Source organism: Phyllostomus discolor, chromosome 12, assembly GCF_004126475.2.
Source record: "Phyllostomus discolor isolate MPI-MPIP mPhyDis1 chromosome 12, mPhyDis1.pri.v3, whole genome shotgun sequence".
Classification (NCBI taxonomy): domain Eukaryota; kingdom Metazoa; phylum Chordata; class Mammalia; order Chiroptera; family Phyllostomidae; genus Phyllostomus; species Phyllostomus discolor.
This window is the reverse complement of record NC_040914.2, coordinates 43,864,803-43,885,919: the sequence shown is the minus strand read 5'-3', so window position 1 is coordinate 43,885,919 and position 21,117 is coordinate 43,864,803. Positions and strand designations below refer to the sequence as shown.

General features: G+C 56.3%; 1 protein-coding gene across 2 annotated transcripts in view; it reads right to left on the bottom strand.

The window, feature by feature from the left end:
- The window catches only part of ADAMTSL3 (ADAMTS like 3), a 137,785-nt gene that overhangs the window by 54,722 nt on the left and 61,946 nt on the right, over nucleotides 1-21,117 (bottom strand). For both annotated transcript variants that reach the window (XM_036013173.1, XM_036013174.1), the window contains exons 6-12: nucleotides 19,501-19,627; nucleotides 12,190-12,264; nucleotides 6,220-6,377; nucleotides 3,920-4,031; nucleotides 3,274-3,412; nucleotides 1,881-1,931; nucleotides 1,020-1,224 (exon numbers count right to left, since the gene is read on the bottom strand). In XM_036013173.1, the coding sequence (XP_035869066.1) occupies nucleotides 1,020-1,224; nucleotides 1,881-1,931; nucleotides 3,274-3,412; nucleotides 3,920-4,031; nucleotides 6,220-6,377; nucleotides 12,190-12,264; nucleotides 19,501-19,627 (867 nt within the window). The remainder of the gene's footprint in view (nucleotides 1-1,019; nucleotides 1,225-1,880; nucleotides 1,932-3,273; nucleotides 3,413-3,919; nucleotides 4,032-6,219; nucleotides 6,378-12,189; nucleotides 12,265-19,500; nucleotides 19,628-21,117) is intronic.

The window sequence follows — 21,117 nt, the reverse complement described above, 5'->3', positions numbered from 1 at the left end:
TGGGTGTGTGCCGGAGCAAGTTATCTTCGCGTGTAAATTAGTGCAAAACTAAATGAAGGGAGAAATCAACAGCAAAACTGAGAGGGCAATTATCGGGATCCCAGGTCTCATGAGAGACTGTTTTTTGAGCCTCCCTCATCTTCTGCAAAGACTGATTTTGGGTGAAAATTTACTTTTTATGTGTAATCATGATTTACCAAAATTTAAAAATATACTCATGTCTCTTGATTACGTATTAAAATTAAATACTATAATAATAACTTAACCCAAGGGCACATTTTGTAGTACTTGGAGCATGTCAGCCACAGGACATTAAAATGAATTAATTTTCATTGCTATAGATTTTCTTGGGGAACAATCAATAACAGGCTTTAAAGCATAAAAGGACATTAATTGGGATTAACTCCCGTGAAAAGAGTGGGTCAAAAGTGTGAGTTGAGGAGGGAAAAATGCAAAACCTACAAATTCTTCAAGAACGTGCTCGCATGCTTTTTCAGTGACAGACGGCAAGACTGGGCATCACTGACATTCTCGTAGGCACACTTCTAAAAAATGCTCTAAGCCCTGGCTGGCATAGCTCAGTGGATTGAGCGCGGGCTGCGAATCAAAGCATCGCAGGTTCGATTCCCAGTCAGGGTACATGCCTGGGTTGCAGGCCATGGCCCCCAGCAACCACACATTGATGTTTCTCTCTCTCTCTCTCTCTTTCTCCCTCCCTTCCCTCTCTAAAAATAAATAAATAAAATATTTTTAAAAATAAATAAAAATAAAAAATGCTCTACCATGTGATTTGGACATGCTAGCATGTACCACATTGTTAGCAACAACCTCTTTTGATGTTTTTTCATTTAAACTTGTGACAACATTAATTTTAGGTCTCAAGCTAAACATATGTGAAAGGGCATGAAATGTCCCAAACTTTTTTTTTTTAGGGGAAATGTGAGCCAGCAGGAACCAGCGGCCCACAGCCAACACTCGCGACCAGCCGGAGGCCAGGGCCGCGCGCAGGGCCGGCTCACCTGCGACCAGTCCATGGCGACCCACTTGGGGCAGTCGAAGAGGTTGCAGGTCTGCATGACCTTGGGCTTGGGCGCGTACATGCACTTCCACTCCTCCACCTGCAGCACCTCGCCGTGCAGGGACTCCTCCACGCACACGAAGCTGCGCCGCTGCGTGCCCCCGCCGCAGGACACCGAGCACGCCGTCCAGGGGTTGTGCTCCCAGCTCCGGAGCGGACAGGCCAGAGAGAGAGCGCATCACTTGGGGTCGGGGGCGAGGGGGAGGGGGTCGGCACGCCCGCTGCCCGGTCCGCGCAGAGGGAGCGGCGCTCGGGGTTCGGTGCAGAGAGCCCGGGGGCCCGGAGGGGGACGACCTGAGTCTTCACGGCCCCACAGGGTCCACGGCCACAGCCGCCTCACTGCCCTCCGACCCCGAGGCTGCTGTCCAGTGGGAACAACCCACCTGCCCTTGTTCCCCTTCCTGGGACCTCGGCGAGGGTCGGGTTAGGTAAACACGGAGTGTGCAAGCACCCGCCAGCGGCCCCCCAGCTACGGAACACCACAGGGCGCTATCCCTGGGGTCCCAGAAAGTCCAGGTCAGAAAGGACCGTGCTACCCGTCCAGGGGAGACAGGGGTGCAAACTCTGACCTCCGGCAATGCGGGAGCTCCCTACGACGCCCCAGGCGGGCAGGACACGCCCCACCCCTGCAGGGACCGCAAACACCCATCGCCGGAGGCGGCCCGATGCTGCGCTCCCTCCCGGCACTGGGTCTGCCGTCCGTCCCCCCCCCCCCCGGCATCCAGACTCTCGCTGCAGACACAGCCATTCCCTGCAAATGAACGACTTGGAGCCAAACACAGAGAGCAGGGACGTCACTCACCGAGGGAGAGGCTGGAAGTGGTCGTAGGGCATGATCTCCTTAAACCCGTCGCTGCGAACGAGACCGTCGTGACACCGTCATTTCTACGTCCACGCCCACGCCGGCTACACGCACTCACCCCCGCTCCACAGCCCACGGGACGAGGCTCTTTCCCACTGAACACTGAGCGTGCACAGTGCCGGGCACCGTTTCTCCAAACTCAGCCACCATCTCCTTCGTTTCCAGAAGCATCCCCGACCCACACCACCCCCGGGTGCACATGAAAATACAGGAGAGGGGCCTAGCGACGTGTGTTCATCAAAGAGGAAAGTTTCTCCTTATTTGGCTGCATCCATCTATCTAGTCCTGGTTGACCATTTAACAAGGTTACGCTGATAAAATTTGCTGATGGTATGACCACACCGTCCTACAGGCGGGTCTTCAGAAAACCGTCCCCGTTCACAGAGTGCGCCCCTGGTGTTAAAGGTCTCTGTGGACAGTGGGGAGGCTACAGGTAACGGGCAGGTGAGTGACAGGAAACGAAACCCTCTGAGCATGTGTCCTGTCCCACACACACACACCCCTGCCTCGGCCAGCTGGCACAGACCGGGGGGATTCTGGGCCTGGATACCGGGCTGTTGTTTTAAGATGCTGCAGGTCAGCCAGGGAACTTCCCCAGGCCATCCGAGTCGGCAGGTACTAGGTTATGCAAGAGGAGAGCTCACACGCACAGCTTTCCTGCTTCAGCGTGAACACACGTGACTCCCTCGCACACAGCACCGTTCACCCTGAGTTTAGGGTGAACATGTCTGAAGTCCACACGTGGGTGTGGGTGACACCGGGTGAAAGCGCACAGGGCAGGACGCAGACCCCGGTGACCGGCAGACGGACCAGACACGGCACGTGGGTGAAGGGGCCTTACATAGTGCAGACGGAGCTGATGCTCAGAGCGAGGTCTGTTATACAGGGTTAATATCACAGCCCAGGGACGCCGCCCACAGAGGGGGGGGAGAGAGGGAGAGAGAGAGGGAGAGAGAGAGAGGGAGGGAGAGAGAGGGAGAGAGAGAGAGAGGAAGAGAGAGAGGGAGAGAAAGGGAGAGAGAGAGAGGAGAGAGAGAGGGGGAGAGAGAGAAAGAGAGGAAGAGAGAGGGAGAGAGAGAGAAGAAGAGAGAGAGAGAGAGGGGAGGGAGAGAGAGAGAGAGAGAGCACGCACTCAGGCTGAGGGAGCCGGCGAGCCCAGCCCCCGGGGACCATGGCGGCAGCGGCGGCGGCCGGTGCGCACGCAGGCCCCTGCCCCGGCGTGTGCTCACAGCTGGACACCGCCAAGGGCTCGCCCTGCAGGCCGGAGGGGAGCAGCCCGGGCCGCAGCAGCTGCGTGGTTTTCGAAAGTGGAAGAGGGGGCCCCGGCGCAAACCTGGAGGGACAGGGGTCCATGCCGCACTCCTTCAGCTTGGGCTTGGGCTTCACGTTCTCGGGGTAGTAGTGGCAGTAGTGGTCAGGGACCACCCTCTTCAGGCGCGTGTCCACACACTCGGCCGAATTCAGCTGATACCCTGCGGCGGGAGAAAGGGACGGTCTGAGGGCCGCGTCAGCGCTGTTTACTCTCGCTCCCCGCACCTGGTTCTCCCTCTTCAAGGAACTTGGCTCCCTGATACTGAGCCCCGGCTGGGTCCCTGACCCCTGTGGGGGTTGCCGCCCAGCCAGGGCGGCCCTCAAACATGTAAGGCGGAGGGAGGAAGGGAGCAAACAGAACAAGATTGGAAACATGGTCGGGAAAACGCAACATGAAGCGAGCGAAGTAGCAAACAGAACAAGATTGAGAGACACAGCAGCAGAAATGTAACCGAATGCACACAGACACCCGGGTCCCTCCAGGGTCCCATTCACTCAGAAACACCGGGGCTGGGTTCAGGAATCAATTTTGCTTTTGTTTTTTTTATAAAGATGCTCAGGTTCTTCTAAGACGACTCGAAGATTGAGAAGGACCTGTTCTCACAGTCTGAGCTATTGCCACTGTAACTCGGGGCTCTGGCTCTCCGTGGGCAAAGCCGGGGCCTCACCTCCTCCGCAGGTCACGGTGCAGGGGAAGAAGTCCGTCTGTCTCCACTGGTGACTGATGGGCTGGTAGAAGAAGAACTGGACCACGCTGTCCTTGGCCACCGTGTACCTGGTCTGGACAGAGAGAGCCGTGATAACACCTCTGCTGCGTGCAACCAGCTCGTGCCTTGCACGCACGCCTGTCCCTGGGACCTGTCACCCAGGGGGCTCAGAGCATCTTCCGTCTCCTCGGAGACTTTTCTCCAGATAAAATCCTTCAGAGCACAACTGCAGCCCCTCCAATGCATGCACACACACACACACACACACACACGGTTGGTGCTGCACGTGGGCGTTCCAGGACGTACGTGGAAGGAACGCGAGTGAGCCAGAAATGACAGCCGAGGGCAGGTGTGCTGCCGGGCGACCGCCCCGAGCAGAAGGTCTCCCCCTGGGAGCCCACTCGCGGGACGCCCCAGAATGCCACACACAGAGAGAAGGAGCTGGAAGACAGAAGTCGAGCCCCTGGAGGCAAGACCCGGAAATGTCAGTCAGCGTTACGTGGAGATCACGGTGGTCTCTCCAAAGAGAGAGAGTCAATCACGAGAGGCGAGGTTTGCTGAGCAAATTCTCCTCCACCTTAAAAACACGGGCGTCTTCAGCATGAAAACCCCCACCAGGTTCTGAGCAGGCCTTTAAAAAAATGACAACAACCGGGACAAAGGAGAACCCTAAAAGTTAGGAGAAAGAGACAAAACAATGACCTAAAAATCAAACGGCATCAGATTTCTCACAGGCGGCTTTGGTTGCAAAGAAATAAAATCATTATCTTCAGTAATTTTATTTGCAGAATTCTGTACCCAAGTTGTTAGCCACTAATCAATGATCAATTCATAAGTCTATAACCAATCTAGGATAAACACACACACACATTTATGTGTGTGCATTTGTGCACACGTGTGAACCCACACACGTGTAGAAATACAAGTATGTAGTAGCTCATGGGTAGGTGTGTTTATATGCACCATATCCATATATGTGTGTGTGTGTGTGTGTATAGTGCAAACAAACAGTTATCCAGAAATGTTCACTTCCGGCGATTTCTCCCACTTTATCATGGTACTAATGTCCCCTACTCAGTGCAGGAAAACATAAGACAGTTTTTTACAAAAGCAGTTGTGTGTGTGTGTGTGTGTGTGTGTGTGTGTGTGTTTACTACTCGGGAATGAAAGGAAAACTCCCGTGGTGAGCTGAGCAGGCAGAGGGTTCATGCCTGACGACCCACCAGAGAGAACAGACAGAAAGACAGACGCAGCCGCCGCTGCCCCGGCCCCGTGCACGTTGCTGCTGGGGAAGGACGTGGCGCCAAAGGTTCAACGCTCTGCCAGACGCCGCTTCCATGCCCATGAGCGGCCCGTGACGTCTGTGAATGTCGGCCCGAGTGTCTCCTTCAAGGCAGCCGGGGCTTAAGGCCTCCGGGGCCAGGGACGCGGGAGAGAGGGGCACCGGGCACACGGGGAGCCTGCCCTTCCCTGGGGTGGCCACCGCCCTCCCACTCAGGGCCGTTCTCTTCCCCCGGTTTCTGCTGTGGAACGGGTTTCTGGAAAGGGATGGGGCGAGACCCCTCCCCGAAACGCCTTCGTCTTCCGAACTCACAGGCCTTCGCAAGTGTGTCAGCAGAACCCCGCGCTGGGTTGTCTGGGAACCCAGCGGCCGCGACAGGGGACACCCTGTGAGGGAGGGTGCGGGACGACCCAGGCTCGCCCAGAGCGGAGACTCTCTGGGCTGGTGGGTGGTCTCGGGGAGGAGAAGCCCCTCTCGGGGTGTGCAGACACGTGCGCCCCTGAGGGGACGGGACCTGGGCCAAGGGAAAAGGCGGGTGAGGAAGGAGCCCCTGTCCCCTCGGCGCTCCATCGTAAGAAAACGCGCCACGGCACCGAGCGGGCTCAGGACGTGGGGCAGGCAGCCGCCGGCCGTGTTGCCCCACCCCAGCCGGAGCTCTGACGCTGAAGCCGTGGGCATTTATTGCCTCCGCTTCCGAGCACCGAGACTAGAGGACACAAATACCCAAACAATCTCTCCCCCGCGAAAGGGACGTCTGTTCCTCAACGAGGGAGGGAGGTTGTAGGAGGCAGAACCTGAAAGCCAGGCACGATTCTCTGGCCTGGGGGCCCAGAGGGAGGTACTAAGGACACGCTCCGAGGAAACGCAGCCCTCGGGGACTGCCCGCCGCACGCACACAGCCGTTTTTCAAAAAACCGGAGAGGTGCGGAGCCGCGGGCGCCTGAGGTCTGGGAGGAGGAGGAGGGCGGGGGCCGCCTACCTTGAAGATGAAGTCGGCCGTGAGAGGCCCGGGGATCTTGAAGGTCTGCCTCTCGGGGCTCCTCTGGAACTCCACGGTGGTGTTCTCCACGACAAAGGTGCCGGGGCCGCTAAAGCTGTGCTCCCCTTTGTGGCCCTGCAGCGTTTTGGACTCGATGACTGTGGTTGGGAAACAACGTTTGAACGAGAGGTGTCATCGGCGCATCGCGTCACGTTAGCCTCCGGCGGGCAACATTGTGGTTCAACATTTGCGTCTGCGGCCCAGTGATCGCCGCGGAAAGCCCAGCTGACACCTCCCTCGCCTGGCACCTCCATCGTCTGTTTCTCGTGCTGAGAATTTTTTTAAAGTAAATTTGGCATTTCTTTTTCTTTTTTTTTTCATATTTTTTTCTTTTCTTTTTAGAGAGGGAAGGGAGGGAGAAAGAGAGAAACATCAATGTGCGGTTGTTGGGGGCCATGGCCTGCAACCCAGGCATGTGCCCTGACTGGGAATCGAACCTGCAATGCTTTGGTTCACAGCCTGCGCTCCATCCACTGAGCCACGCCAGCCAGGACATTGTGCTGAGGGTTTTTAAGAGTCTCCCTCTGAGCTACTTCCAGACAGGCGATCCAGTGTCGCTACCTGGTCACCACGCCGCACATGACACCCCCAGAGCTGACGTGCGTTATCGCCGGAAGTTCCTACGTCTTGGCCACTTTCGCCCATTTCTCCCACCCCCGCCCCCACCCCCGCGTCTAGCAGCCGGAGACCTGCTCTAAGTGAGAGAACCACCTTAAACGCGCTGTTGTTTCGGAAAGGTGTTTCATTGCACAGGATCGCATGTGGTGTCGACACAGGACCAGGACACCCATGCAGTCTGCAAACACGGACCCTTCCAGTTGCCCTCACGGAGGTGCGGACAAGGCCCTGTGGGATCTGTTTAACTCCTCGGCGCCTTCTCTGCCACCAGGGGAAGAAGAATATGTAGCCATTTCTCTGCTCATCGTATCCCCTCTTCAGACACTTTACATCTGCTCTTTTAGACAAAACCACCACGGATCTTAAATTCGCTAAAAAAAAACAACTTTACGTTGAAATCAGGAGAGTCGCAGGAAGTGGCCACAACTGTAGCGAGGTCCTGTGTGTCTTGCGTCCATCACTGAATGGGACACGGCTGTCCCCGCCCAGGCACCAACCAGGGACTGAACCCACAGCCTCCCGGTGCACAGGGCAAGGCTCCAGCCACCTGAGCCCCCCGGCCGGGGCCAGGAGTGCCTCCTAGATGTCCTGCAGAGAAGGGACCGTTGACAGTCTCGCCACAACAGCATTTCCGCTCCATTTCAGTGGTGGCTGTCCTCCCCCTTCTCGGTCTCACTCGTGGTGTCTGTGTCACCGTGCTCAGGGGCTTGGTATGCGGCCGAGAGATGCAGTATGGAAGGACACAGCGGGGCAGCGGGGCTCCTGGTCCCAGCGCTCTCCCAGCGAAGCCACTGCCCGGGGTTTTGTTGCTGGAAACAGGGAGGAGCCAGTCCTGGCTGGGTGGCTCGGTTGGTCAGGGTGTCGTCTCATACACCCAAATAAAGGTTGCAGGTTCGATCCCCAGTTGAGGCACGTATGGGAGGCAAACGGCCGATCCATGTTTCTCTCTCATACCTCGATGTTTCTCCCCCTCCTTCTCTCTCTCTCTCCTCCTTTCCCCCGAAATCACTGAAAATGTATGCTCAGGTGAGGACAAAAACCAAAAAACAAAAAAAAAGAGGAGTCAGATCAGACAACATCCAGGCCCTCTTCTGCTCTGAAATCTCCACTTCATTCCTGGTGTTCAAGGGTTCTTTAGCCACTTCAAACAAAGGACACAACAGCTCTGGCTGGCATGGCTCAGTGGACTGAGTGCTGGCCTGGGAACCAAAGGGTCGCCGGTTCGATTCCCAGTCAGGGCACATGCCTGGGTTGCAGGCCAGGTCCCCACTAGGGGGCGTGCAAGAGGCAACCACACATGGATGTTTCTCTCCCTCTCTTTCTCCCTCCTTTCCTCTCTCTCTAAAAGTAAAGAAATGAAACCCTAAAAAAGGACACGGGAAGCGGATCAAACCCAGGCAAACGGCCCGGCAGGAGGGGCTGCAGTCCACATGCTTCGGTGGTTTGCCTCGCAGGAGCTCTCTCTGCCACGGGAGCGGCTGCAGGAACGTGAGCCCCGGCCCGACCGCGTGATGGGCACCCGGAGACAGTGCTGGTCACCCCCGACAGGAAGGCTGGGAGCTGCGTGGGGACGAGCCAGAGGCTGGACACGAGCTCCTCCTCGATCTGCCGGAGCCGGGAGCGGTCGGTCAGGGAACAATGCTGCTACTCACTCTCAGGCTCACGGAGCCCCAGCCATGCTGGCCCCGGACTCCGCCGCCACTGCAGCGGATGTTTGGAAAGGGGGGGATGACACTCACTTCCTGCTTCCAGTGGAGACCTAATGCCCAGCGTTACAGGGTGAGTTGTCGGTAAAAACGAAGACGGGAGACGGGAGAGAGTCCGAGGCCCCGGATGGACGGGAGGCGCGAGCCCTCTGACGAGGAGGAGGAGGAGCAGCAGTGGGCCTTGGGGCAACAGCAAGACACAGACCGAGGTGGGGGCACACCCACCCGCCCAGGAGACAGGCAGAACACCGAGTCTCAGGACTGGGGTCAGCCCGGAACAGCCCGACCGAATTCCAAGGGCCTCCGATGGGCTCCACCACTGGGTGAGGGCTCTCCCACGGCGCTGACCCTCGGGGTCACCACAGCCTTCCAGGTTTCCTCGGATGCGGGGTTCAGGCCGGCAGGGCTGGGGAGGTATCAGAGTCCAGGAAGGTGACCTGGGAGGGAGGGACGACTGACCGATCCATCGTGCGACATCCCTCCCCTCCAGCCGAGGATGGCTCTGCTGGCAGTTGCGTCCAGCGTCCTGCTTTTTAACGTGGAGTCTGTCCCTCCACTTCTCCAGGGTGTCCCAGATCTCTGGGGACACGAACGTGAGACCGCAGGCGCGTACCCAGGAGGTGGACGCAGGCAGGGGCTCTCGCGCCAACCGTGGAAAGGGGTCGGGAGTGGGAGGGCACGGGCAAGTGACGTGCTCAGAGGCAGGTGTACGGATGCAAGAGGTTCTAAGGAGGTGGACTGATGAAGCCACTAGCTTTTCCAAAGGTGTCCCTTTCATTGGTGTCAGACTGGGTCCCCCCTAGTGCCTCTTCTGTGACAGAAAAGAAGTTTGCGGACATCAATAATGGTTCCTTTTGTTGCATTCCTGTTTTCCACGGCCCCGTGCCGTGAGAGCTGCCCGCACAAGCCCTCCGGCTCTCTGGGCTTCCCCGCTCAGCACCTGTGGTTTGCTGGGGGGGGGGGGGGCAGGGGTGGGAAACCTGCACACACCCTCCCTTCATGAGGGGCAGAGGGTGTGAGCCTCCCTCCCACTGTCCTCCCCCAACTCCTTCTCCTCCTGATGCTCAGTGTGGCGGGGGCGGCCACACAGGGGAGAGTCGGGCAAGATCCGGCATACAGCCTGCAACAGCTGAAAACAGGATCAGAAACCAAGACGCTCTTCAATCCCCCAGCCTCCCCAACTCAAGTCCGTACAGACGCCTTCAAAGGCCGGAATCCCTGCTAGTGAGTCTGGAAAGAAACGATGGCCAGGAAGAGGATGAGGTCTTTTATCTTCTTCTCGCTGAGGCGCTTGCTCGGAGAAGTACCTGCCCGGGCTTCTTTCGAGATGCGGGGTCTGGCCATCCATCCCCCAGGGGGTCTCCTTACATTCTGAGAGGGCCACGGAAGTATCGCTAGGGAAACGTGGAATGGGCGTGCGGCACGGCTGAGTTACACGTACACCCAAGTCCTGCCTTCAGTGGGGCTGTGTGCGGTGGGAGACTCACGCTTATTCAGCATCCGTTTCCGCAGGTCGAAAAGCGCTGTCCACGTGTATGTTTCTACTCGTGTGGTCATCAGACAAGACGCAGATGACCAAAAAAAAAAAAAAAATTCTTCCCGTTGACAACGGAAGTTCTCAGTTTTCTGGCATCTCGGCTTCCCAAGCACCCTGCTAGTCGAACCCATTCACGGCTGGAGTTTTGCGACAATGACGCCCCTTTGGCAGGGACCTGTCATCCCTTCCGTTTCGGAGGGGCGCACCGCCGGGAAAGTGGGAGCTGTGCGTTTGCTCCAAAGCTGGGGCCACACTCGGGACAGGACCGAGTGTTCAGGATCCGGACGCCTGCGGGCAGGACCAAGACGAGCCTTCTGGGATCCCATTCCATTCCACAGCGGAGAGACGCTCTTAATGCCGCCTTTCGGAGGGCCGTAGTCAATGCGGGTCTTTAAAAGCGTGACTTCTTACGGCCAAATGAGATGAAGGTCAGGGCTCAGCACTCTATCGTTGTTAACAATGAGCACCAAGAAAACAGCGGTATAAGCCAAGAAAGTAAAGAGGCGTCTATATTTAGAAGTCCAGAAATGCCAGCTAAACCCTTTATGAACGAAGCCAACGCCACAGCAGCCGAGGGTAACTTCCAGGCACACTTCTCGTGCCCAGTGTGGGGCTGCGCTCAGGAGCAGAGGGGGTCCAAGCCGCAGACCCATCCCCTTGGCAGAAATGGGAGCTTTTCCCAGCCCTGTTCTCGCCAATTCTGAGTGTCAACGTACGCGGAATGTGCCAGAAAATACAGGCACGTGAATGAGCGTTTGCCCTCAAGGCTGTCACTGTTCCTTAGTTTGTTTCACTTTTGTACTTACTCCGCTCGCTGTCTACTTGCTCTGTTTCCAGGACTTTTAAACTATTTCTGGAGCTGAGTGTGTGGGAACCGCCTTCCAGCGATCAGGCCCCGTCACCGCCTATTTTTTTGTTTGTTTGTGCCATAGAATTCACAGGCCATAACATCCGCCCCACCCATCTTACATGTGGTTTAATGGTCCTGGTATGTTCGCAGGGCTGTGAAACCATCAGCACCATCCACATTTAGAAGGTTTTTATCATCCCCCCCCAAAGACATCCGTACCCACGAGCCGCCTCTTCCCTCATTCCCCCTCCCTCCAACACCACCCCACCCTGGCCCCGGCAGCCCCATTCATGTCCTGTCCCCACAGTGAGCCAACTCCAGACCCGTTCCGTCAACGGCATCCCATAGCCCTCCCACCTGGCTTCCCTCATGCCGTACAATGTTCTCCAAAACACCCTGTGTCGTGGCATGGGTCACACTTCATGCTTTGTTACAGCCCAGCACCACTCCACACCTGCCCCGCTGTGCTCCCCCACCCACCCGGTGGCGGGCTGCAGGCTGCTCTCCGTAACAGCAGCGAGGCACGACGGTAAATGCTGCCGGGAGCAGCGTTCAGCCCTGCGTAACTGTCCAGCCCAGCGTGGGTGTTTTACAACGCGATCACGCAAGTGCTGCACGGCACTGGGGTCCGCATGATTCTGGCCTGTTCTCAAAAACTCAAATTGGTTTTTATACGGGTGAGGATTTGCTATCAGCCCAGAGCTGTGTGGGCTTTCGGCCATTGAAAAACAAAAAAAAGGTTAAAAAAATGTGTGGTGATTGCCCTGGCTGGTGTGGCTCAGTGGATTGAGTGATGGACTGTGGATCAAAGGGTCACCAGTTCGATTCCCAGTCAGGGCACGTGCCTGGGTTGCAGGCCAGGTCCCCAGTAGGGGGCGCATGAGAGGCAACCACACACTGACGTTTCTCTCCCTCCCCTTCTCCTTCCCTTCCCCTCTCTAAAAATAAATAAATAAAATCTTTTAAAAAAAAGTTTATTTCACACATAACAATTTCCTATCCCCTGAGGGATTAAGCCCAAACTGGAATATTTCCCACTGGGGGTGTGAGAAGAAAAAAGTTCCCTACTGATCTAGACCATTCCAGAGTCCAGACCCTTGAGCTGTTGGTCCCCACCCCCACGCACACAACGACTGTATTGGTTTGGCTAAACAGACTTTCAGGGAACAAGAACGACGCGAGGATGAGAGGCTACTTACAGAGGTGGGCGGGCCCCTTCACTGTGATCCTCACACTGCGACTCCCCAACGGAACGGCGATCACGTTGTCTTCCCCTAGGAGAGGACGCAGGACAGGTGGTGGTCAAGCCCATGCACTGAAGGCCCACAAGACACGCATGCCTGTCAAAACCCACAAGACACGCACAAAGGGTTCTTCCCCTGGTGCAAAGACTCGTTTCCCTCCTACGGTCCAAACGTCTGCGGGAAGCATCTGCTGTGTTTAAGGCCTATCGCTACTGCTCACACCATTTCATTTGGATACACTGTTTGGTGACGTGAAAGAGGAGGTTGAACATGTTTTGCCGGGAGGAGGCCGCTGCAGCCTCAGCTGCTCGGGCCACCCCCTTTGGAGACAAACACACGCTGGGGCACTGCTGGGGGAGCCCGGGGGCAGCGGACTCCTCTGAGGGACCCTCGTCCTCAGACTGAGGGACAAGCGGTGTGCACCGCCCAGTTCTCAGAGTCTCCCCCCCTGCCCGGCCCTTCCCCCCCCGTCTCCGTCACCCTCCAGAACAGGTGGAACACCCGGGGGAGAAGTCTCTCTGACACCTTGATGGGCCAGCCCCTCCCAGAGTGACCCGAAGAAACGGTTAGAACACAGGTTCTCCCTCCCCTGACCGCCCCGAAATCCTGACCCAGAGGTTTAGGGCGGAGCCCAGGGAGTTGTCCATCTCCTGCGTCACGGGTGGTCCTGGCTCCACGTGTGTGTCTGTGACCATGTTCTTTTTATATTTTTAAGATTTTATTTATTATTTTTAGAGAGAAGGGAAGGGAGGGAGAGAGAGAGGGAGAGAAACATCCATGTGTGCTTGCTTCTCGAGCGCCCCCTACGGGAGGCCTTGCCCGCAACCCAGGCATGTGACCTGACTGGGAATCGAACCTGCGACACTTTGGTTCGCAGCCCGCACTCAATCCACTGAGCCACACCAGCCAGGGCCGTGACGGCATTCTGAGCAGCCCTGACACAGGGCGTGCTGAGGGCACACCGCAGGTGACAAGGACGGTGGGAGGACGGTGCCATCGTCACACCTGTCAGCATCTCTTCACCAACTCTGCAGGGAACAGCACGGCTCTGGCTCGATGGGAAAGGGAGGGAGAGCCCTGGTGAGGAAGAGGGGGATTCTGTGGACGGAGGGGCCGTGGCACCAAACGCGGCACTGACACAGGGCTGTGTCTTTGGTAGGGCAATAGAAAGGTCGCTGATTGGCTTCGGAAAGGCAGCGTCAGTTGTGCGTGTGGGGGTGGGGAGCTGTGGCTTAAGGAGTAAATGACGATGACACAGTCGAGACGTGAAGTGCCCGTGGTGTTCCTTACTTGTCCGCCAGGGAGGGTGAGAGGTTAGCGTGGTAGCCGGAGGTGCGCAGGGTTAAAAGGAGACACCGCACACACACACACACCTGGACACTCACATGTATGCACATCCAGACACTTTAAACTTGTACCCTTATGTAATGTAGACCTCATGCAGTCTAATAAAAACCCATCTCTACCCTTAAGAAAACATAAGTTTTGCGAGTTTAAGTGACGTGCTGAGAATCAGAGAGTTCCTAATCCATAGAGCTGGGGTCAAAACCAAAAACGACACTCTTAACCCCGGAGCCAGACCAGACCGAGTTTGAATTGTATTAACTCACACTCGAGCATTCGTTACAGTTCGTTACACACGTTTACCGCCTGGGTTTCCCACTCACCCCCTCCCACACAGAGACTCTCTGGCCCAGCTGGTCCGTCATTACTGCTTTTCTGTGTCTCATTTCCTGCCGCACATCGCAGCTCTGCTAAGTGGCAAGAGGCACAGGAAACAAATTGTCCACACAGTAGTAACTCGTCAGTAAACATTCGTTCCTGCCCGGAAGGGCTGGAGTTTGTATCGGGTCATTGTTTTCCCTATAAAGTCCAACGAGAACTCCACGGATCTAAACAGATACACACGCTGGCACACACCGTACAAAAAAAAAAAAAGATGTTTTAGTTACACCTTGACAACCTCATTCCCACTCTTTTTTAAAGTAAATTTATTGGGGTAACATCAGTTTTATATCAAACCTCTCGTTTTTCCCACGACCGCACACCTGGAGGGCTGCCTTCTGCAAATCGAGGGCGGAGACGGGGAATATCCCAACGAGCAAAGACGGGGAAGGCAACCGCCACAAACTGACCGGTTCTTTAGGGGCAGCAAAGGGACGAGGCGGCAGGATCAGAACCAGCGGCCAGGGGACGCCCCCGCGCCCAGCCCCGAGCTGCAGTGGGAGGACATCCACCCCCGCAGAACCTGCATTTGTGCCTCCTCCGCCTCAGCCCTCGAGTCTGAGCAGAAACACCCCCGCCCTCTCTGGGGGGGCCCCCAGCCTGGGGGCCTGCTCATTCACAGCCTGGACGCGCCTCCAGCTCCCGGGAGCCGGGCGCCCAGTCACACGCGAGCGTCTGTGCCCACTTGCAGGAGCAGCCTCTGCCCAGCACGCAGGGAGGGGCTGTCACACGCAGCCTCATCTTGTCCGCCCCTCATGCCTCATCCAGGCGATGGAGAGCCTGGCTCGGGTTAAAGGATCGTTTGCCCTCGGGGTCTGCAGTGGGATGGGCGGGTTCGGGATACGTCGCCCCAAAAGATGCCACTTTGGCACAGCGATTATTGTGAATTTTGGGAACCTGAGAAGCAGCCCGTGAAAGGAGGGCCCTCCCGCCCTCCCTCGTCCCTCTGAGGGGAGGGGCGTCTCCGTGGGGAGGGGACCCTTCTTGCCCCAGGAAGGCAGGAGGCGCCCTGTCGTAGGACACGGAGCCGGCAGCCCAGAAGGCTGTACGAACCAACTGAGTTCCTTCTTCACCGTGGGACGACCACCCCCAGCCCTGGCCCTTGTCGATTCGTCACTGATGCTATCGGCTTTTTATCTAAAAGCTTCCTCAATCGGCCACTTCCTCGAATCGCGTATCTTGGTGGGGCTCTGGTGCATTACACACCTACAGGATTAAATTCACTTTTCCCCTGTTAATCTGTCTTTATATTCTGGGAAGGGGGCGGGCAGTCTCAGCCGAGAACCTAGAAGGGCAGGAGGAAATCGCTTTTTCTGCCCCTGCAGGGACATCGGAGGCCGAAGAACAGAGAGGTGAACCAGAGAGACGCCCCTGTCAGAGACGTCTGAGCAACCTGGCAACATGGGATCGCCAAACAGACACAGTCCCTCCTTTTGCAGGGCCTGACCAGCAGGAGCGACCAATCAGGCTAATAAATAAATGAAACAGTTACTTCTTGCAAAAAAAAAAGGGGGCGTGGAGGGGGTCAGCAGGAGATAAACAGAAAAGAGAAGGCGGACTTCAGGTGGAGTGGTCTAAGGCAGCCTCGCCGAGGAGGGTCTGACGCTGGAGGTCAGGGGTGAGGACGGGCAGCTGCCTGAAGCTCTGGGAGAAGCAGCTCCAGGGGCAAGGGCTGGTCACGGCCGGCCGAGGCCCACAGAGTGGGAGGGGAAAGGCTCCTGGCTTCCTAGAATCTTCCAGAGGGTAATCTGCTTGAAGCCTAGCTCCCGAGGGGCAGGACAGCAGCTCGGGAGGTAACACCCGGGGCCAAACGGTGCGAGACTCTGAAGGTCACGGACAGGGGTGCGGGTTTCGTCCTCAGTGCCGGGCGGCTCCTGGGGAGGCTGTGAGCGGGGACTGCGCCATCAGTCTGGCCGCTCTGTGACAAGCGGGACCCCTGACGTCCCCTCTCGGCAGGGTCTGCGTGTCACTCTCATCTCACTCCTCTTCGAGCACGGGGCACAGCAGATGCACACGCCCGTGAGAAGTGTTAGGCTACAGGCGAGAGCTCCGGGCTCTCGACCTGCAGTCCGGGGTCATCGTCTTCCGTGCCGTGGTCTCTCTCGTTGAGTTAAACGGGGAGGGGATGTCCCTTTAAGGGTCTTTGGTTTAAATATCCCTTTACTACTCAGGATCTATTTTTTTTTAATTGATTTGGGGAAGAGACAGAGATGTCAATTTGTTGTTCCTCTTCCTGATGCCTTCATTCGCTGATTCTTGTACGTGCCCTGACTGGGGATCGAACCTGCGACCTTGGCGTACAGGGACGATGCCCTAATCCACTGAGCTACCGGCCCAGGACCGTCACTTGGGGTCTCGCTCCAGAAAAAGGACGGTGAAGCAGCAAGGGACGTCCTGAGAAGACAGTAGGGTCTCGCTGATCCAGTCCTCCTTGCCGGGGAATAAGTCACATTTATTTTGGGGGACGGGGAATGACAAAAAGACATCCTTCCAGCCCGAGAGGCAGGCCCACGTTCATCTCACCTGGGACTCCACCTTCGTCGGGAGGACCCGGGGATGCTCTGTAAGAAGGGGTAGCTCCTTTGCAGTGTCCATGGCCGAGCGACATGCCGGCCTGTGGCACCCCTGCATCCACTGACACCACGGGCACCTGGTTGCCTCTGGGTGAAAAGTACAAGATCCCAGAGCCGGCAAACGGAGCGAACTCACTTGTTTGCCTCGTGCGTGCGTGTGCCCATGTGTGGACAAGACACACACACGAGGGACAAGCCTGGAAATACAGCCGAGTCCCTACGTGCGGAGACAGGACTCCCCAAACCAACGTGCTCCCTTCCCTGTGGCCGTGTCTCCGCGTTTCCTCTCTCCAGACACGGAGGGGCCTCCCGTCCCCTCTGCTCCGGCATCCAGAGCTGTCTGTGCCAGTGGTTAGCTCAGTCTCTCTCCTCCTCCTCCTGCGCAGGAAATGTGTGTGTTGTATCTGGATGGGCTTCTGATTTGTCTCCTAGCAAAGGCTTTGGCTCTGGCCTCCTGCACCCTGGGGCTCCTCACTGCGCGGCAGGGGGAGGGGGACGGCCTGGGAGTGAGCATGCGCGCCGTCCCCGGAGCAGAGCGGCGCCGAGAGCGTTCCCAAGAGCGCCCCCCTGCGCGTCCTCACTCAGCGCACGGCCCCCTGGAGGTTGCTTAGGTAGGAGGGCCCGGCACGGTGTGTACGCCACTGGCCCGGGGATGCGCCCTCAGGGAGAGGCATGGATTCCCTCCCCACATTTCTCTCGCACACGGCGTGATTCTAGGAAACTGCTTCCATACGGCCCGCGGAGAAGCCGAGCCAAAACCGGCCTCGCAGGCCAGCTCGAGAGCAGCAACAGCCGCGAAGGGGCTGCTGGGAAAAGCGAGGGCGCGCGGCTCCGGGGTTCCACGCGGGCGGGAACCTCCGCCGACCTTGGCTTTCCCCCCAGGGACACGCATGCGCCGGAGCAGATGACCCGCTCGCTCACAGCGCCCCCTGCTGGGACTGGGTCACTTCACCTGCTCGCTGCATTCAAGGACCGGTCTGTACAGTCCAGTCGCACTTTCTCTGCAGACATTAACCAAAGATCTTGGGCGCTGAGGGCCTCTTAAGCTGCAATGTTCTGAACTGGCGGCAGGGGTCTGAGATTCCCTCCAAAAAACTCAGCATGGCAAATCTGGAGCTCACGGGAACACGCGCATTTTCACGGAGAGAAAGATGCCTAACTTCCCATCGATTTTTGGCAGGATCTATCACTTAAAAACTGACAATCAGTGAGAGAGGGAGAGAGAGGACCACCTTTCCGAGAGGCACAGGCAGACAGAGACCCCTCCCTGCCCACACCCCCCTCCGCCCCGTCCTCTCCCCGTTCCGGGGCCTGTGCGCACGTGTCCAACAACACGCCTTTCTCCACCCGATTTCACTCGGCCCCTACCCGGGTTCCGTTAGCGTTATCTCCGTTTCTGATCTCTTTCGGACCCTGGCCAGACGGCGTCTTGCCGAATAAGCTTCCCACACGTGTTACTGCCCACGCTTAACCAGCTCTTCGCCTGCTGCGGGTGTGCAGCCCGGGGGAGTCCTCCCCTCTCCATTCCCACCTCGTCGGCTCTGCGGCCCAAAGCCCTCAGGCTCCCGTGTGGGCCTGAAGTTCACGGAACCCCGCCTCGCGCGCCCACGTCAGAAACGCTCTTCCAGCTGCCGAAGGGAATGCGGGCGCCCTCGTCTCGCCAGACGTCCCAAGTGGGTTTGACACGGCCGCCCACCCCGCGGCCTCCTTTTTGGAACCACTGTATTTTTCTGTGCATCAGGCACCCATTTTCACCCAAATTCTTGTGGGGAAAAATAAGGATGCTCAGTTTACGTGGGTCACACTGATTCCATAGCGACATAAATGATTTTAATTCTTTTATTTATGTGTACGGGTTAGAAGCATAACTGAAGAAAGCAATGACGGTATCCGTATGCAAAATAACGCCCTGGAATAGGGTCGTCGGTTTTGTTTCTAAATATAAATAAATTAAAAAATCGAATTAAGAAATTAAAACAAAGGTGTTTGCTTTTTTTTTCCCCCTGAAAGTTTGGGCCACAAATGGGGCTGTGCCTCATACACAGCAAAATACGGTGCTTCCTCCTCTGGCTACGGTGACGATGCTCTTCAATCTGTTGCCCGTTCTAAGGCAGAGGTCACCAAACCACCCCCTGAGGGTCAGACTCAGCCTGCAGCCCATTTTGTAAATAAAGTTTTATTGGAACATGGTGGTGCCCGATTGTTCACAGATTGCCTATGGGAGCTTGTGTGTTGGTGCTCAGTTTGTGAGAGAGACCACATGCCCCGAAAATCCCTCCCACATTTACCATCTGGTCCTTCGCGGAAAGGTGTACAGACCCCCAAATGAAAGGGTTAACAGAGGCAGAGATCACGGAAATGAAAAGGTGGAATTTTCTGGATATACAGAATTTTGAAACTGTGGATTCTAAAAACACAGACAATATTTAAAGTCACAGGACAAACTGACAGCACGATCTGGAATGGGTGCAACAGGTAGAAGAAGGGTGGCATCCAGGAGACACTGCCAGTTACATGAGAGTGAGGGAACCCTCCTAACGGGAACGTGGGTCCGCACCTTCAGGAGCTAACGGAAAAACTAAAAAGTGGGAATGAACAACAGTGGCCAGATTTTCCACCTTGAGAGCCGTGAAAGGAAGGCAAATAAAAGAAATGATTGCTTCATGGTTTACCAAAAAAATAAATCAGCAAACATTTAAAAGTAGTCACACTCTGTGTCGGCAAAGGTTCAGAGAACAGGTACTGTCCGAAGAGGCCCTGGGAACACAAGTGCGATACTCCGTTTTCAGAAGACACTTGACTTTCAGGAAACTGGTCACGAGTGTTCTCCAACCAAAAGGGCTTAGCGTTAGGACGATGTTATTGTAGCAACAGACAGGCTAAAGCGCATTTCGTCTTACAGTAACATTGTATGGCGTGTCAAGCGCATTTTGTTTCACGGACACACGGAATGGGAGGGGACACCTACTTTTTTCAGGAGACACGTGCACCTTGGACTGTCCCCGCACCAGCCTGCAGGTGGAGCCGTCGCCAGCGCAGACGCCGCAGTTGTCTTCCTTGGCCTGGCTCCCCAGGTGCCGGTCGCAGCCCACCGCCTGGGACAGAGCAGGGGTCAGGACCCGGTGAGAACACGGCAGGCGGAAAGCGATTGCTCTCACACTCACAGGGTTACCCTTAAACGGACAAGTCAGCTCTCGTTTACAAGAGCACAGCTTATAAAAATATACGCATCATGGGAAGCTAGTTAGGGCATCACTCGATTCTGTGCCGGGCCCAGGTAACTAACGGCAAGGACTGACACCGGCCCCTCACACCCCACTCTTACTGCCCTAGTTACAGCTCTATTCAGGTAGTGCTGCGTGCACACAATGAGTGGAACTTGGCAGATATCGAACGTTTCCCCTCTCTCCCTCCCTCTCATCTGGTTCTGTGCTCTCACACCCTCCCAAAGGAGCACTATCCCGAACTCAACGAATACGCCTTCGGTCCACAGTTTTCAGTGCTTGTTTGTTTGTGCCTCAGCCTCCACACACCTGCCTCTCACCATCCACATCCATGTCTCCCTCTGTTCTAGATGTATGCCTTATTACCTCCTCCTCTCTATTGTTACGGATACCTGTACCTACGGATTTCCACCTCTGTGTTATTACGTCTGTATATATTTGTCCCTATAGACAACATTGTTAATCCTCAACCAAGGATATGTTTTTTATTGATTTGAGAGAGAGAGAGAGAGAGAAGGAGAGATGGATATGAAAATAATCAGCTATCGGTTGCCTCCCATATGCACCCTGACCGGGGATCGAACCCACAACCTTTTGGTGTATAGGACAATGTTCCAACAAACTGAGCAACCTGACCAGGGCTGTATAAACAATTTTTAAAATATAATAAAGGAGTGAATAAGAGAAATGGCGGATACAGAATATGCTCATACTGCCATCTTTCACGGTCCTGAGAATTATGTTTTTTGTGGGTTATTTGTGTCCGTGCATTATGTATTTGTTGACCGTGCCCTTCCTTAAATGAGGAAAGGGGCTGTGTCCTATGTTTCTCCTCATTTCACAAAGGTGACATTTCTGTGACATTGACTAATATGATCGTGCACCGCCCTGCACTCACGAGTCTTCACTTGCATGCATTTATCGGGTGCTGAAAGGCATGCAAGGGGCTTCGGAGGCAGACGGCTCCATGGACAAAACCTGACCCCTCCTGCCGCCCCTTCCCGGCTGCGGCGTGTGGGACAGTCCAAACCTTCAGACACATTTTCCTCAGGAGGAAAATAGGGGTCACAACACGTATTTCACGTGAGGTCTGGAGAGGCCTCCGTGAGGAAGTGCATGGGGAACTCTCGGGACAGCGACTGGGGCATCAGGAAGGGCTGGCACCGTACTGCAGGCTGCAGAGCCCTGCGCGGGTGCTCCGGCCCGGGGAGGTGCAGAGTCGGACACTCCACCCCAGGTGCTGACGAGGGTGTACAACCGGAGGACGTCGAGACCACCTGCCTATAAGCTACTCCCCCTGCCCCCCTCCCCACAGTCCTGGTGCTGGAGGGAAGGAGAGACAGCAAACACAAGCTGCAGAG